The sequence below is a fragment of the Cataglyphis hispanica genome, chromosome 20 (assembly GCF_021464435.1).
Source record: "Cataglyphis hispanica isolate Lineage 1 chromosome 20, ULB_Chis1_1.0, whole genome shotgun sequence".
In the NCBI taxonomy this organism is placed as follows: domain Eukaryota; kingdom Metazoa; phylum Arthropoda; class Insecta; order Hymenoptera; family Formicidae; genus Cataglyphis; species Cataglyphis hispanica.
This window is the reverse complement of record NC_065973.1, coordinates 3,498,922-3,517,172: the sequence shown is the minus strand read 5'-3', so window position 1 is coordinate 3,517,172 and position 18,251 is coordinate 3,498,922. Positions and strand designations below refer to the sequence as shown.

Sequence of the window (18,251 nt, the reverse complement as noted above, 5' to 3'; positions counted from 1 at the left end):
AATAATAATAATTTTATTGAATATTATATAATTATACAGCAAGAATAAAAGTTTATGATGAAAAGATTGTAATATTTCTCTTCGATTACATATACATATATAAATGTTGTATATTTTTCATGTGTACATTATTAATTTTTATTTCATCGCGTAAAAAAGAGAATTTATTTTATTTTATATTTAAAGTCTGCTCATTTTTATAAATTTTAAATAAGAAAATTATAATAATAAATAATAAATAACTTTTTTATTTACTTTTCTCACGATTGCAAACAAAGTAAAATTCTATATGGAAACTAAAATAATAAATTGAATTTTTTATTAAAAAATTTAAAAAATGATGTAACTCGTAGTTTATTCTTTATTTTAATATAAAAATTCAATTTCTCTCTCTCTCTCTCTCTCTCTCTCTCTCTCTCTCTCTCTCTCTCTCTCTCTCTCTCTCTCTCTCTTGTATATATAAAAAGTATATACAATAAAATATTTGAAAGCAAATGTATATAATTCCGGTTTACAATACTGTTTATTTAATTCGTATTCATATATATTTTAACATTTGTACTTTTTATTCCTAATTCTCGAATATCCCCTGTTTTTGTACAATTATAAAGTATAAAGTAACACATAATAAATATGTGCTAAGTATACATATATAATTATGTAGATACACATCATAAAAATATATAACTCGGTTGCCGAGTCGGAATCTCGGATTTTATCCAATTGAGATCAAGATTTGCAGACTTAAATAATTCTTTATTTACTTATTATACTATCTTTACAGTAATTATATAAGAATCGTTTGATAATACAATTTTGGCTTTTAACGCTTCTATTTACTTTCCTATACAAATAGTAGTATACATTAGCAGTTGCTTTTGCCTTAAAATCTTATTTTGTTTTACTTTTGTCTAAGCTATAAATTCTAATAGCATAATTTATTCGGCGGAATGTAGTATTTATTGGTCGGACAATACATTGAAATTCTTCAAAAAAGCATACGAAATCAGTTCTGTTTACTTTGCTTATCGTTAATTATCGCTGACACTATTATCAACACCTTATCATTAAATATGTCTCTTTATATATGTGAGAAACGCAAATATGTTTAAACAGAAACTTACGCGCGTGCGACATTATCTCGAATTGTGTTAAGGAACAATATGCCACCCTAATACTGTAACAGAGTAACTCAAATATCGTCGATTTTAACTTTCTACTTTAAGTAGCCGCGACTAGATAAATTATGGTTCGGGAATTAGTGAAAAGATATTAATTAAAATATAAATTCGATCAATATATTAAATGACACACACTGAGAAAAAAAAATTAATAATTTGACTAAATATGTTCAACTGATTATTATTTTTTTAATTGAAATATTTAAGTATTTAAGTCAAATACGTCATGTTAAATTTAATATGTCGTATCTAACTTAAATATTTAAATATTTCAATTAAAGAAATAATAATCAGTTGAACAGATTTAGTCAAATCAACAACTTTTTTTTCTCAGTGTAGAAATTATTTTACACTCACTTATGCAATGTCGTTCAGTTATTTTCTCTACGTGGGAACTAATCGATCTCGTACGTTTGGTTCTGTCAAAATTCGTTGACTTTTTAACGATTCGTCGACGCCGTTCGGATATGCTGACAGAGTGATAGTAGTTTCTTGCTCCTTGATCGGCATATTCGATCGCACGTCACCCGCCAGGATAGAGAGACGCATGACACTTCGTTGCTCCCGACGAGAATCGCCCAGATACTTTCTCGAACTGACAAGTGAGAAACTTTGCCCTCGTACGCGAGAACTTAGATCCGAATACCGTCGATTCCGCCTTCGCATCCTCTTCGTGGTGCAACACAATAGATATCTGACGCAAATTACAAAGTTGTTTGCACATGATTAATCAATGTGGCGGATGCATTTGTCCGAGGAGGAAGTTTTGTAAAAATTTTGAAAACATTTCAATTGAATTATTCAAAAATAAGCAATGATTTGTTTTACTTTTTAATACAAAGAAACTCGACAAATATGTGCGAAAATATTTAACAAATTTTGTAAAAAATTATTTCCCCGGCGAGTATAATAATACATTATTACAAAGTTATTATAAAAAATTCTCTTTGCTATTGTATAATGGTTTCTACATTTTTTTTTGAGCTTACCTGTCAAAATACTTTCTGAAAGTACCACTCACGCAGTAGAGAGCGATGGGATTAATACAGCTGTTGGTGAAAGCGAGGCAGAAACCCAAAATACGGAAATAATGCCAAAAGGCATTGTAATCCATTGGCGCAGTCGGATGAATGTAAAACCATAGCTTGAATACGTGCTGCGGTAAAAAACATACGGCGAACACAATGACGAAGGCCATCACCATCTTCGCTACTTTTTTACGGGCTTGTACTTGCTTCACCTGAAATATTAGCGCATGCATCGGCTTGTGCGCATATAAAAGTGCGTAATGTGTTTACTGGATAAACTAACTGAACGCTATAATAATCTCTCCATAAATCCTGACGTAATCTAAAATCGTTTGCAAGTGATAAGAGAGAATTTCGAGAACGTTCGAAAAAGGGAAGAAATTGAAAATTGAATTTGGACAATTGGATTTTTTTTCTACATTATAATTATAAGCACGTGCAGTGAAATTTTACCTGGCCCTGCATCTCGCCGATTATATTTTTCGTACTGCGCATTAAATGCCTGGCCATCAACATGTAGAAAACGGCGATGATGCTGAGGGGTATCACGTAGTAGATGAAGAAGCGGCATATCGCTAAAACCTTTGGATAATTTGGCCCAAACTCCTCCGGATACGGATAGCACGCCTTCAATTTGCACGAACATACATCGAAATTGTTAGGGGGATATTTGCTTGGCGTTTCATAGAGTAGGGTGAAACGGTCGTTCGCTCTTTAGTACTGTATATAGCGGTTTATGACTTTACACACAAGCTTGATCTAAAACGGGACTCGTTATGAACCCGACGATCCGACTTACGCAGAAGCTCACATTCCGGTTGACCTTGAAGACTCTGATATACGAGAAGGAAGCCGGGATCGCGCATACTATAGCCAAAATCCAAATCAGCACCGCAACCACCACGGTGAAGCGCGTCGCGCGTCTTCCGCTACCTTAAACGAATAATCGAGTCATTTAATAGCTTGTTCTTATTCCTCGCTCTTGAAGATGCAAGATATAAATTTTACCCGGTCCATCAAATTATTGATTGTTAATTCGAGAACGTTGCATATTTGTCAAAGAAAATTCTCATTTACGAATAATTTTCTCCGATATATTTTTTTCAATTCATGTTATTCGTAAACGAACGATCTCTCACGAAAGTATGATTATATACCTGTGACGTGTAATTTTCGCATAGGATCCACGATGGCGAAGAATCTGTCCGCTGAGAGAGCAGTCAGCGTGAAAACGGAAACGCCGATGGAGATGTCCTTGGCGCATTCGGAAAGTTTGCATAGTAATAGTCCGAAAGGCCAGGAATCCAAAATGTAGACGGTAAAGGTGAACGGAACACACGTTACTATGACCTATAGAATAAAATGAAGAATTGCTCGATACACATCGATCGAGAGGGAAATTGAATAAGAAAGATGTCCAACATCTGTCAAACTTTAATAATGTCTGGGAAAGTTCTCGACCGAGATTGGTTTAATTCAATTTTCATTGATTCGTTAAAAATCTTAAATCAATTTTTCGTTTCGAACAATTTATATTAAGATTGACTCGGCACCGTCGAGATTCTACTTAAAAGGTGACAAATAAATTCCTGTTAAATTTTAATAATAAATGTGTATTAAAAATGTACACGACCGTTTGTTTGGTCCATCTAAAAATATATAAAGATTACATTAGAATTTTAAAACTTGACACACATAATATTGTCAAATTCTGAATTAAAATTGATAATCAGAAAGGAAGACTGGAATCCGCATAGTGTCTATATAAAATAGTGGACAAACGTCATCGCCGCACATATATCCGTCAACAAAAATAATAATTTACACTACAATACACAATATATACTTGCCAATTTTCCCCACTTAATATAGAAAATAAGTTTGGGATTAATCGTGCAAAAATACGCTTGTTACATCTAAAAGCTGTTGCTGACATATCAGAAATGATGTCGTACAACTTGGTTAATATTACGGGCCGAAAATTCTGCCGGTATTTGGTATGCATGGTTGCGTGAGAAGAACATCCGCATTACATAAAATTGGCTTTGAAGTGACGATGCGAGAATCGACAATCTCGACTCATAGTAGCTCATCGATATTGCATGTATCGACGTCACAGCGAAGCCGATCGATATTGCTCTTTCATCCGATCTAACGATATGCACAAAGTTAATAACAAAATACTAATAGTTTCCTCGAAACACGCTGTGTTCATCACACACAGATACACAAATGCAACATTATATGTATACATACATGCATGCATGTATTATATGTATCAAATAAGTTTTTAAATTAACAACAAAATTAAATTTCAATTCTATTAATGCAGATGTTTGACAGATGAGGCGGACGAATCGATTGTCTTCCTAATCTTGTTGAATGTGTATGTGAGCAAAAGAGTTTAAAAGCGATTTACTTTCAAACGCGTTTATTTTGAAGAAACTGCATTGCAGTTTAAAGCTTCTGAAAGAATAAAGCTAAAGCTGTAGACAATAAGCTATCCGTTAAAAGTTCAATGTGACGTTATGTCAATACTTTATAACGCTTTACTTTTGTCGATGATAAATGGGCTGATCATGATCGATGCAATGTCATTTATTATAAATATGTTTTACGACGATAAATAACATCTATCTGAAAAACATTAAGATTTCTTTTTATTTACTCTATATCATATCGAGCAGATATTTGCATGTGTAAGAATATGCGTTTGCACATGTCAGGAATTTAATAATATTTATCTGTCAAAGTAAATTATCAAATTCTTGAGTTTACCCGAGTTTTAATGTTTCGTCAAATGATAGCAGCTTCTGATATATACATACACATTTAATTCCATTTATTACTATTAATAACATAGAAGGAGGCAAAGAGAATAATAATAATTTTAACGCAAAAATATGCAAAAAATATAACCGAGCGATATATATATATATATAAAGCATTTATGACACTTTATTAATATATAAATATTGACACAGGATGTAATAATAGAGAAAAATGTATGTAGATGTAATAGGAATGACATTTATAAAAATAAATATTTCTCCTCGTTTTATACACATGTTTCCATCCCATCTACGTACATTTTTTATTTTATTACTGTTTTATTTACAAATATTTCCGTTTGAATACGAGTTTGAAAAACTTATAAGTACAAATGTAAATTTATAAAATTTATAGAAATTCAAAAAAGCTTCCTTTGATAGATATTCACAGCTGCACAAATACTCGTTAGCATCTCAAATATTGATAAGCTCGCTTAAATCGATAGTCAGCGGATATACATACATGTATGCATACGTGCGAGCAGAGTGGCGCGCATTTTTGCATGTTGCGTCGCATATGCGGGAGATTTTCTAATCAAAAGAAATCAAAACGTTACGTGCCAGTAAATCGCCGAGCGCCAGCGACAGCACGTATGTGTTGGGTACGTTTCTCATATTCGTGTGACGTAGGATCGTGAGGGCTAGCACGCCATTTCCGGTGAGGCCGATCAGCAGGATCAGGAGGAAGATGATGGGTACGATGTACGTCTCAGGTCGATCGCTATACGGCATGTATTCCTCCTCCTCGTCGTCCACCTCCTTCGTCATATCGTCGTCGTGAACGATTCCGTTGGCCTTGGTATAATTCGACGTTAGTGCCAACGGTATTCGCGTTGTAAGCGTCAACATTATGAACGACGGAGATAGAGTAGAGCTCGTTGTGTATGGCCAGGAGGACATGGCCATTCCAATTCAAAGCGACAAATATTTTTCTTCTCCGTTAACGAGAATACAATCCCTTTTGCATTTTGCTCCTCCTCCTCTTCTCTGACCGAGCTATAAAACCTCCGGCGTCGGCAACATGCACCGACTGTAAAATAAAAAAAAGGATCGATGAAGAGCACTTTAATACGGATCTTATTGGAGCTTGAAATCAGTTCGTTTATTATCGGCTTGTATCTTTCGACGTGAAAAAGTACCATTTTTACATGTGATAAGAACAACCAAAGATAAATGATGCTCAAAATATGTTCAAAGCACATAGATAGTAGATATGTTTAAAGCGCAATAATAGCGATAATGTAATTTGATCTAAATATTAAATGTTTGATATTTAGGAAGTTTATTGTGTGTGTGACCGTGAGTCTAGTTTATCTCTTATGATATACATATTATAATTAACACGCTTTAATGTGATGTTAATTTATTACTATCATGTATTTGAGTTAATGCATAAAATGATAGTACAATATACGCAAGCTAAACATAAATGTATATGCAAGCTAAACATAAATATTTATATCTAAACGTCAATGGAAATAATTGGAGCACAAGACAGTTAGGCATTTTATGTCCATAATAATTGTGAAAGCTTTTAGAAAAAGGAATATTCAATTGAAAAATTCGAGATTACTATTTAACAGAAATATGGAAGAAACCAATTCATATTGCATTGTCGCATCGGGGCAGAGTCGTCGTCTGACGTTGGACAAATTAATCGCATATGCATGAGAAAAGAATTTAAAAATACACATACTTATTTATTAACGTGCCTATTCTTATATATGTATTAAATGATTATAGTTTGTCTTTTTAATTCAATATTTTATTTCAGAATCAAAACTTTCTTTTTATTTTCAACTTTAATTTTTTTATGTTTTATGTATATAATTAAAATATGAATATGAATATATAATTAAGATAAAAATTAAGCTCTCGCTTACTTTGTATCTCAAGTAGTAAACAGTTTTAGAGATTTAAGAAAGAAATTTTCGACAAAACTATAGATTAAATAGTTTTAAAAACTAAGAGCACTTTGAAGTTGCTTAATTTTTTGTTTCTTGAAAAACTTTTTCGATCATTACAGCTATCTAAATAGAATCAATTTCTTCTTTTAAAGATGGAGATTTTATTTTATTTTTTTGCATAATTTTCAATCATTTTTTTGGATTATTGATCATTGAATATAAAAAAATAAATTGTTTTTTTTTTTAATTTTCTAAAATGTAAACAAATGAACAATTTCAATGATTGTACATGGCATATAAAATTATATGCATATCAACATTATAAATAAGTTTACAAAAGAATTTACTTATTTATTGTAAAATATATTTAAGAATGCAACTAATCATTATACAAATTAGCTCAGATGAAACAAATAAACTAGATTTTGTGATTTGCTTTATTTTACCGCTTCTTGAAAGTAATTAAAATAAAAAAAAAAAAAAACTATTCAAAGCGATGTGACAACTTATCTTTATAATTAGTTCCTGCTCTAATTATCTCTAAATTTCTCATCAGTAGAAATTATGTTTGGAATTTTTAGAGCAAAAGGCTCAACAAAGTTTGTTTGCAAGTGCACTTATAATCAATAACGCTCTTTTGAAATCCTGTAAGAGACCGTCTCTAGAGATCTTTACATACAACTTATACATATATAGTTTCAAATGTAAATGCCATGAATCTCTCCTGCGTGTCAAAGCCCGTGTGGGAATAATCTTTCCATAGATGTATCGTTAGTCGTTAATCGTAATACGTTTCACACAATTCGCTTCAGGAGAGACATTGGCCGTTGGCTATATACAGGGACATCAGTCAGACAATGATAAATCAAGTCTCGTTCGATACTGATTGACAAATTGCGAAGTAAATTCTTCGTACTTTCGATATATCACGACTTCTCTTGAAAAAAAAAAAAGAAATTTGACAATAGAAAAAGCGCATTGGAAAATCTAATTAATAAATCCTGATGAAGATGAACAAAATAATTGATTTTTGGCTGATTGGGATTAACAAATTACATTCTGCAAAAATTTTAATCTTTAACAAAAGTCTCTAACGTTGGACATCAATCAGATATATTTCATTTTTGAAATCCTTAATTATATTTGAGGTATTTATATTTAATTGAATCATTTAAAATTAATATTTATATTTAACGGTAATATTTTGTGAGTTTTGTTGTGAAAACAATATGTCATTATTTAATGCTTAAAACATTCGAAATATATGACGATATTCATAGTCCGATCTTATACTTAGAGCGTCTTCAGTGTAGTTTTTGGTCGTCTTAAGATCCCATTCACTCAATGAAATGGCCGCACAACTTCTTAAGACGATCTTGAATATAAGAACGACCTATGAATGCCAATCTTAATCTAGATGCACTTAGAATGCAATGTACGTATTTTATTCTGTCGAGTAGCACGTGCGTACGCTAACGGAATCTACTTGCCTGTCGCGTATAAATCCGATTCAAACTTAGAAGCTGCAAACAAGACACAGATAAAATAGAATTAGAATATACAATAGGTAAATATATCGTTTAACAGATACGTTGATGTATATATTAACATCATCCCTACTTTTTCATTGATAACGTCTTAACAAATTAAATCAGTGAGAGATACGATCGGATATACAAAACGTCGTATTTTTGAAAGGCTAACAAGCTAGAATTAGATTAAAGAAATATTGAAACACTGTATAAATAAAAGATCTTTTTTTAAATGTGTTTGATATTTTATGGATAAAATTTAGGATAAATATTTTAGAATATATATTTTTGCCTAAACTTGCGAATAGTGCGAGAATTAATGATGCAGATAAATGGTGAACAGATTCTATTTCAGTTGTTTATGTGATTTGTGATTTAGCAGCATTCTAGGGTTGTATTACCAATTCTCATGTATAACTGATGAACGGATTAAAGGGAGAGAACAAGAGCGGCAGATAGTACACGTGATAAAATCGAATAGAATAGGGAATGGTTAATTCCTATGTTCAGCACATCGCGGAAATCCATGAAAGCGGTGCGATATATCTGCAGCTGAACTAGCTAGCTAGACAGTACTATTGTAGTAATATTGCATCTCTATTTGCCTTCAAATTTCTATAATTAATATAATTCTCACGATTTCTATTAATAATCTCTATTCACAACATCCTTGCAATTAGTGACTTGCATATAAATGCGCATATAAATGTATTTCTAGGTTTTTATATTATTTGCCGCAAATACTACTCTTTGAAAGAAATTACTCTCTGTCTTTCATCTGTCTAAAACGTCTGAAATGATTGCAATCACGTCGCGAAATTGAGTGAAAAACTCGGCTATTGGAAAAAAATGTGCAATTCAAGTAAAATTGCGTTTTGTGACGTTTACAAAAAAAAAATGATCTAAGAGCGCACCTACGATAATCTCAGGAGATAAGTTGTAGGTAGTTGTATTTAAATTGTGTATTAATGCGGGAGATTTGCAAAAAAACGTGGAAGCTTCGTGTAAGATTTAGAGTTGCTGAGCTTATATTATAAATAACCTACAGTTTTTACGCCTTTTACGTCAAGCATCGGGAAAATATCACGTGTAGATGTGGATATTTCTATCAAAATGTAAATATTTTCTGTGTTTATTTTTGTGCTTAATTAAACATTCTACATATGTACGTTACTTGTCACTTTGTAATCTTCGCTTCATGTCGACATTAATAATTCTTTTTTTTTTTTTGGAATAAAATAATTGGTTGCAAATGTTGCTTTTAATTTATTATTCTTATCGTGTGTTGCATTGCAATTGTATCTTAAAAATATTTTGTGTATTAACATTATAATATATTAATTTGAAAGGAAATATAATAGGAATATTTATATTATAGTAGAGGCCATCTATCGATGATGTGAACCATATGTGAACGTATGCAAGTGCATTTCATTGATCATATTATGATGGCACAGAATTATATGTCAGGAGATCCTGACACAATCTATAATAGAATATTTCAGATACAGCTGCAGAGACTCATGAATGCAAATGTTAGATTCAGATGAGATTTCTTTGAAATACAAAAAAAAAAAATTTAGAAAAGAAAAAATATTTTCTTCCAATAACACTGAAGAGTTTATATATACATTCGAGTCTCTTATTCGGGGCATTCTATTTTATATAAAATAGTGTCCTTCTATACGAAACCTCGATATTTCTTTAGAGCCAGCTGTGGAATACAAATTCTCAAAGGACAATCATTACGAATATTTCGTGAACGAAACTTCAATACAAAGCCTGAATCTTTCTACGAACAAAATCACTTCTCCTCGCAATCGCGGAATTCTGTTGTTGCCGCATTTCTTTGCAAGAACGTGGAATGCTCCCACGTGTAAAATGCGAAATCTCGGCTGGAGTCGTAAACATTTTAACGACCTATGACGAGAATCGTTTTAATCGTTTTCCTCTCGGGAAATGTATCAAATAGCGGCCGTTAATTGGATCGAGAAAATAATCAGATCCCGGGCACATGGCCCATGACGAATTTGCGCGGTTGTGATTGAATCATTCTACATTGTAACTATACATCAATAATTTATCAAATGTTACATTTTTGTTCTGGCTTACGCTTTAATTTACAAATCCAATGTGCGCATTTTGTTATCAGAATTCAGAAATATTATTGCAATCTGCATCCAGATATTGAATTAATATTTACGAGTCTCGCTTTTTTACGCTCTGATTATGTTTTGGTATAAATTATTCACATATTTTGATATATTTTGGAATTTCTTCTTCTTTTTACGACGAGACATTAGTGATTCGGCAAAATATAATCGCATATTCTATATTTATTCAACTTACACTATATTATTTCTTGCCCTTCTCTCTCTCTCTCTCTCTCTCTCTCTCTCTCTCTTTCTCTGCGATGTGTATTTTATCGTATTTACGTAAAAAGAACGCAGTAGAGCAATTGCTTTGAAAACATATTGACATTTATTAGATTATTTTCGTAGTTATCGAATCGTACCATTGAAAATGCGCGTGCTGCAAAGACATTAAGCAAATTTTCTTACATAGAATTATTCGCTTTTCGTACTCGATCGATACGACCGCTAAAAGAATTTTTTTTCATTAATACTCCAGGTTATTTTCTTTCGTTTACGATCTACCTGACCTCGTAATAACTCAACTACTATATCCATCGCAAATGGCGAGATTGACGTATTGACATCTCCAGTAACTTTCGTCAGTGAAAAAGTTAATGTTTTTATTGAAATTTAATTAATTCCCCAATTAAGGAGCATTTATGACGCGGATATAATTTCGATCATCGAATGAGTGTGTCAATCAAAAATTTTTCGTAAATATATAAAAAATGTAAACGATATATTTCTCTGATAAATTCAAGATATGTCTTAATATAGAAATATGGTGAAGGATATTTCCTGACAAATTTTCAATTTTTCTTAATAATTTACTTGAATGTATAGTGTGTAGGATGGAAAAATAATATGTGCGTATTCTATTTCTTTTTAGGATAATTTTACGCTGAAAAGAAATACGCGCTTTGTATCTTTTCAATGTATTTTAATACAAACGAGAACAATATATATTTTGATGAAAATGTTTTACAATAATATTTTTCCGTTTTGCATATATGCTATATAAAATTCTGTCAAGGTAGAATGCACAAATACGTTTCTCTTTATTCACTTTATAATTGCGTAGTTATTGAATATTAAAGCCGAACTAAACCTCAAAAATACAAATGTAAATAAATAACGCCATCTTATATTTTTTTCTAATACACCGCTTTTCAGCGCTTTCATTCAATTTCAACCGCTTAATCAGCAATTATAATTTTGTTCAAAGAACACCTTCATTCTGAGCAGTGCAATCTCTAAATCAATTTCCGCAACATTGATTATGTAAACTATGAAAGAGGAATTTATTATACACAACATGCCACACTGAAAAACTATAGCCGACAGCATTAAAGGAAAGCGCTGAGAGAATAGCAAAAGTATTCGAGAGAAAGAGAGATAGTGAGGAGGAAAGAGAGAGACGAATTAATCTTGCAAAACTTCGAAATTCTGATAGAATTTTCACAGTTACTATCGCGGAACAAGAGCGATTATTCGCATGCACGACGAGATATGCATACTTGATTCGCATATTTCAAATATGATAATTGCCTTAAAGTGGCCCTCGCTTCCGTTTCTTGAAATAGCATCTCGCGCAGATATACCTTTTTAGCACGAAAGTAATAGAGAACAGGGAGCTTATCGCCTAACACGCATGAGAAAATGAGAATAATTCGGCTCGATACAATTCTCTCTGCACAGACAATATTATTTTCAATTGACTTTTACGTCAGCGTGTCAATTTCTATCCTCTCATTATCGGCGATGGCAGGACCAATTTGATTTGTAAATAGATCATACATTGATAAAATTGCTAAATGCGTTACACGCGCGTCATATATAATCGATAAATGTAGCTTAATTAATGATATTACCGATTAACATTGGCATAAATATTCCAGCCGAATGCCGGCAGTGGCGGGAAATAGCTGTAGGATGTGTATCGGTAAATGTGTATGCATTTCCAGAATGCACATTTATTAGTCCATATATGTGGATATGCATGAGATACGTAAATCACGCTGATGCAAGTGACTATATATATATATATATATATATTCGGCACACGGCGACATTTACGAATGCACGAATGAACTTCATCTCGAGTGGATCTTGAGATATATTAGGTGCGTGCGTATCACGGGCAATATATGTCTGCTTCTCTCGATATATTTGGCGACGCCATGCACGACATGCAGAATGCCAGGGACTATCTTAAACAGCGTTATACGTTATACGAGAGAGAGAGAGAGAGAGAGAGAGAGAGAGAGAGAGAGAGGAATTCGAGGAACGTTATCGCCTTCCCGGGATATCATCGCTGCTTGTGAACGATTGAGTTTCTGCCTTATTGATCGAAAGCATAAGCCGGATCGTTCCAACAAATCCTGAAACATATGCTTTTCCGCAAAAATCCAGATAGAAGATATTTCAAAAGAGATTATTTCCAAAATAATCCCCGATACACACGTCATTTTATTTGCGTATGTGAGTATTTTGTTTATAATAACAATTATCTTTTATTGGAAAATTTTCGCCTGAGTTATATCTTCTTTTCTATGCAACAGTTTAGTTGAAGAAGAGATTTATACGATTTAATATCAGATGGCGGGACCGTTTGACGCATATTACGCATGACGGGATGTAAAAAATTGTTAAATTATTCAGTCTGATCTGAGACTCTCTTGTTCGACGGACCGTACTTTTCCAAAAGACATAAGACACATTCCAGTCTTATAATTACGTATATATTATAAATTATTATTTATATCGGTTTGTAAAATAGAAACAATTTTTGAAAATTGCATCTCCTCCGGAAGTATTAACAGTATAATCTCGCATTTTTTTTTTTCGATCGGTAGAATATTATTTGTAAACACTTTTGATTTGTTTAGGCTCTGAAATATAATATTATTTAAAATATATTATGCTTGGATTCGCTGAATAATCACTCGAGCGCGTGTCAACTTTACACAATGCCGCGACTGTAAAATGCCGATAGGTCATGCGCTCGCAGGAAGTTCGATATAATATAATAGCTTGTTGTTCTCCCATAGAACATGTGAACAAAAGTCTCGTGAAAACCATAATTATATGCAACTATAATCAACAATGTAATATCAAATAATATATAATTATTTTTATTTAAAACACAATTTATTCAATAAAGCAAATTGCAAGAAAGGAATATCAAACTCAATTGTACATATATCATATTGCGCTCATTTCACGTACACATACACAAAATCATTATTTCAATAAATAATTTAAAAAGCTTTTGGGTGGAGAAAGGATGACAACAATTAAATAAATAATTCATTGTTTCGAGACAAAGAAACAGAGAGAGAGAGAGAGAGAGGGAAAGAAAGAAAATTAAAATTTATAATACTAACTGAAAAAAAAAAAATTAATATGCAGAACGGCTTAGAGTGAATCATATCAAGCGTTAATTGATTATTCTCGATGATGTTGAAACAAAGGTAAAAAGGTTTATGAAAAGATAATTTATTTTTATAAATGTATATATCATGCCTAGAAAAATTCATTTCAGATATTTGATTGTTGTCTTCCTCTTTCTATTCAGAAACTCTTTCGATTATTTATTAGAATGATAATTAATAGATATGAATGCGTCATGATATATAATGGAGCTCTCGATATTCCTTCTTTGCAGCAACAAATATTTTTAAACGCCTTATTTTTTTAATATTGTGTGCATAGAGAGTTTGAATATATCTCTCTTCATATTCTTAAAAGTACAAAAATAATATTTTTTATAAAGAGAGAATTGTTTTTCTCTTATTTATATATAGTCTTTGACAGCGTTAATTGTATTTCTAGTGCTTTTAATATATAAAAATTAAATTTATGTATTAATATATAAAAATTTATTTTTATTTGCTATTTTGTGTTCTATTTTTGCATTTTATAAAAGATTTTATTTTATAGATTTTATATTCTTTAAATTAGTGAAACAGCAAATTCCCTTGTTTTAAAGATGAAGCGAGTGATACGAACCAAGGCGAAAGGAAACTTTGCATAAAATGTGACACATTTCAACTACGTGGCAAAACATGATAGAAATGTTATATGGAAAATCAAATATTGGCACAAAGAAATGTTCGCGTCTTTATAATCGGATCATATTTCGGCTTCTTGTATATCTTTAGTAGTAGCTTTTTCAAGCCGCTTACTAGAAATGTCGCTGCTCGTTTATTGATCAATGCTTTTGCGATAAATGATGGCATTAACGGGGCCGTTATATAACGAGAGCTTATATAATAAGGGCTTAAACATGAGATACGAACGAGAGATAAAAACGTCTATGTCAATTTTGCCGGTGTCTCCTTTAAAATAAAATTAAAGACCTATTATGTTTCGCGACTTATTTGTTCCGCAAAAACTCTTACTATGAGATGACTGCAAGCGCAACAAGTTTACGTAAGTGCAAAAGTACATTTGCAAAATGCATTAAGCATGTGAACACGGTTTTTAACTTTTTTTTTTTATATATGAGTATGTAGCGTTTTTTCCTTAAATCTTACTTCAAAAAAATAATTTTACTTACAACAGATAAGAAGAAAAAAGAATGTTATATTTATGTGTCTGCATATTATATTAAAAGTAGATATTAAGAATATTAAAAATAGATATTTATTATAACTACATTTTTTCTTTCCGACATAAAAATAATGATTCCACTGAAAAATTATATTAATTATTATATATATTATTTATATTAATGATATAAAATTATGTGCTGCAACGCCATGATTAAACATTAAATACTAACATAGAAATATAAAACTATTCAATGTAAAAATTAGGAGATTGTTAATGTGAGAATTATATGTATTTTAACGAAAAATTCATAAAGAAAGACTTGTTTTATATTCTTTTATGTCACAAAACTGTTTTATGTTTCAATTCAATCAAGTTCTTTTCTAGCACCAAAGAAAATCATCACTTTCCCATTCTTTCTTTTCTATCCATCCTATATACGCAATTATAACAGCGTGAATAAAAGTAAAGGCAAGAAATAAAGATTTAAAAATATATATAAATATATATAAAATATGTACACACACATAAATATGATGCTTTTATGCAATCAAAAAATCAAAAATCTTTGTGATATGTTTGCAATATTTTTATATAAAAATTAAAAGGTTAAAGACAACAATTTTTAAATATATTTTTAAAGATTGATACGTTTGTCCTTCATTTGCATTTCAATTTAAATATATACCTTGATATAATTAAGATAAATGCGAGAACTGTGCATCGCCATTAAAACTGACTCATAATAAACAAATTAATTAGAAGCGAAACGTGTTTTTGCCTGATGTAAAAGCATATGCGGCTAAGTTCTAGCAATGGAGAAAATAGAACCTTGCCACATTGGCACAACGATGGTTTTTATAATTGCCCTCTAGTGGTGAATCATCTCGATGATGTTAATGTATTCGCCTTGTAACTAAGAGCAAGTCGGATTATGAAACGCACTGAACGCGGTTCCTCTCTCGAGGGGGCTGACATAAAACCATCGTCGCCATTTGCTCCCGCGGGGCTGCCATAAAATTGCAAAAGCACCTGCTTCTGTTGGTCGTTTTACCTTACGTTATCCTTTCAACCATCCTTTAGATACATCCGTCTGCTTATCGCATTTCTACATCGCGAGTGATAAAAAGTTTCACGTTCTCTTCGGCACGTGTTCGAGCTATAATTAATTGATTAAAAGAGTTGTTTTTAAAATGGAACACAACAATGTCTAGTATAGTTTCAATTTTGATAAGTTTGTAGTTATGTTGAGTGACTTTTAAAACGAAGAACTTGCATATATACGTTTCATTTGGATTTAGAAATTAGGGAACGATTATTAAAACTATCGGAATGTACATGATTCTTATCATATGACGCCGGAGAATCTCATAAAATATATGTAAAAGAAAATTAGAATAAATATTTTATGATATTAAAAACATCTTACAACAATACAGATCTTACGAACGAATTTTTGTTCAAAATTCAGAACTAATTATACATATCTTCTTTTTTATTTTTTTCTCTTTCTCTTTCCTATTCTCCTTTTTTTTATCTCCTCTTCTTTCTCCATCATTCTTTCTCTTTTTTCCCTCGTTTTTCTTCTTTCCTCTTTTCTTTTTTTTTCTCTTTCTTTTCTTTCCCTTTTATTTTCTCATTTTTCATTTTTTGCTAAAAAATATAATCTAATCCGCACATAATATTTGCACATCTTTTACCAATTAAAGGTACACTTTAAAACAATATTAATACATTTTTTCTAAACATTGCGATGGCTAAACTTTAAAAATAATATTTATACGTGTCAAGTTAAAAAAAAAAAACAATTTATTGTTGAAGAAGTTTTACGTTGAGCAAATAAATCTTTCTTTATCCTTCGTTTGGAGTGTATTGCTGAGTTTTTATTATTTATTGAAAGTTGAAATAAGATAAGACTTTAATCTTATCATAGAAATTTCATATTATTGTCAAGGAAGTTTCTTAAATCTTTATTCCTGAGCAACTTTTTATTCTTATGCAACTTCTGGTATAACTTCTTAATAATAAATTATTAATACAAACACAAAGCGAACGTCAAACTATAAAAAAAGATTAAAGATACAAGCTGTAATAAGAAAAATATTTAAACACATATAATCTCCGTTGAAGAAGCATTTAAGAATATTTTTATATAGACTATAATTTGAAACTACGCGAGTTTTTATTTTATATGAACTGTCGCAAAATATTTTGACGAAAAAATGATCAACTCATCGAGAAATATACAATATCCTTCTCAAATTTTTTTCAATTTAAATATCACACGTATTGGTCACTTTGATCCGAATTTTTTTTTTTTGATACTGTAAAAATTTGTTTTCGCAATTTTTTTTACTCTTTTTTTTCTATATGGCAACTGATGTAACAGCAGTAACGGTGATTTATCTGAACATATACATGACGCGATACGTGATATATGTGTGATGCGGGGGAGTCGCAAAGTAGACTTGACGTTTGTTATATTTTTATGAATCCGTGTTTGTAAAGGCGCGCATTTTATGTGCATTGTCCATTGATATCGCTTTCTCGTCTTCAATCTTATTTGCTATTACTATCTATTATTATCTTTCTATTATTATTTTCTATCACATATCTATATGTATATATATTTGATAACAAGTATATGTATATCACATGTCGAATCTAAGATCAAAAAATTGTTTTACATAAAAGCGAAAAATTTGTGCATTGCAAACTTACTCATATTTATCTATCTCTTTTTATATCTCACTAATTATATACATGTTACAAATTATTCATCTTCTCAACAATAAATTATTCTATGTATAACTGTGATTCTCACATGGTTTAGCATTATTGTATAACTAAATACTCGAACCAATTTAATTAACATTTATTTGACATGCAGGTGTCACGATAAAACTGTATGATTGAAACAGTTATGTGCAAAGTTGTTTAAAATAAACTTTCAAAGCTATAAACTTTAATTGTTTACGACACAATAATAGTAGATAGATATCAAATATGGACGAGTAGTCCAATGTATTTTTAGTTTGTTTATTCAGCGCTATTTTAGCATTTTTTTGACATTTTTTCTTTTT

At 31.1% G+C, this 18,251-nt stretch overlaps 1 protein-coding gene across 2 annotated transcripts in view; it reads right to left on the bottom strand.

The window, feature by feature from the left end:
• Positions 1-504: 504 nt before the first annotated feature.
• Positions 505-18,251, bottom strand: part of LOC126856935 (neuropeptide CCHamide-1 receptor-like) — a 43,249-nt gene continuing 25,502 nt past the window's right edge. For both annotated transcript variants that reach the window (XM_050605958.1, XM_050605957.1), the window contains exons 2-7: positions 5,602-6,070; positions 3,367-3,559; positions 3,009-3,142; positions 2,663-2,836; positions 2,171-2,421; positions 505-1,875 (exon numbers count right to left, since the gene is read on the bottom strand). In XM_050605958.1, the coding sequence (XP_050461915.1) occupies positions 1,566-1,875; positions 2,171-2,421; positions 2,663-2,836; positions 3,009-3,142; positions 3,367-3,559; positions 5,602-5,946 (1,407 nt within the window). In that variant the 5' untranslated portion in view covers positions 5,947-6,070 and the 3' untranslated portion in view covers positions 505-1,565. The remainder of the gene's footprint in view (positions 1,876-2,170; positions 2,422-2,662; positions 2,837-3,008; positions 3,143-3,366; positions 3,560-5,601; positions 6,071-18,251) is intronic.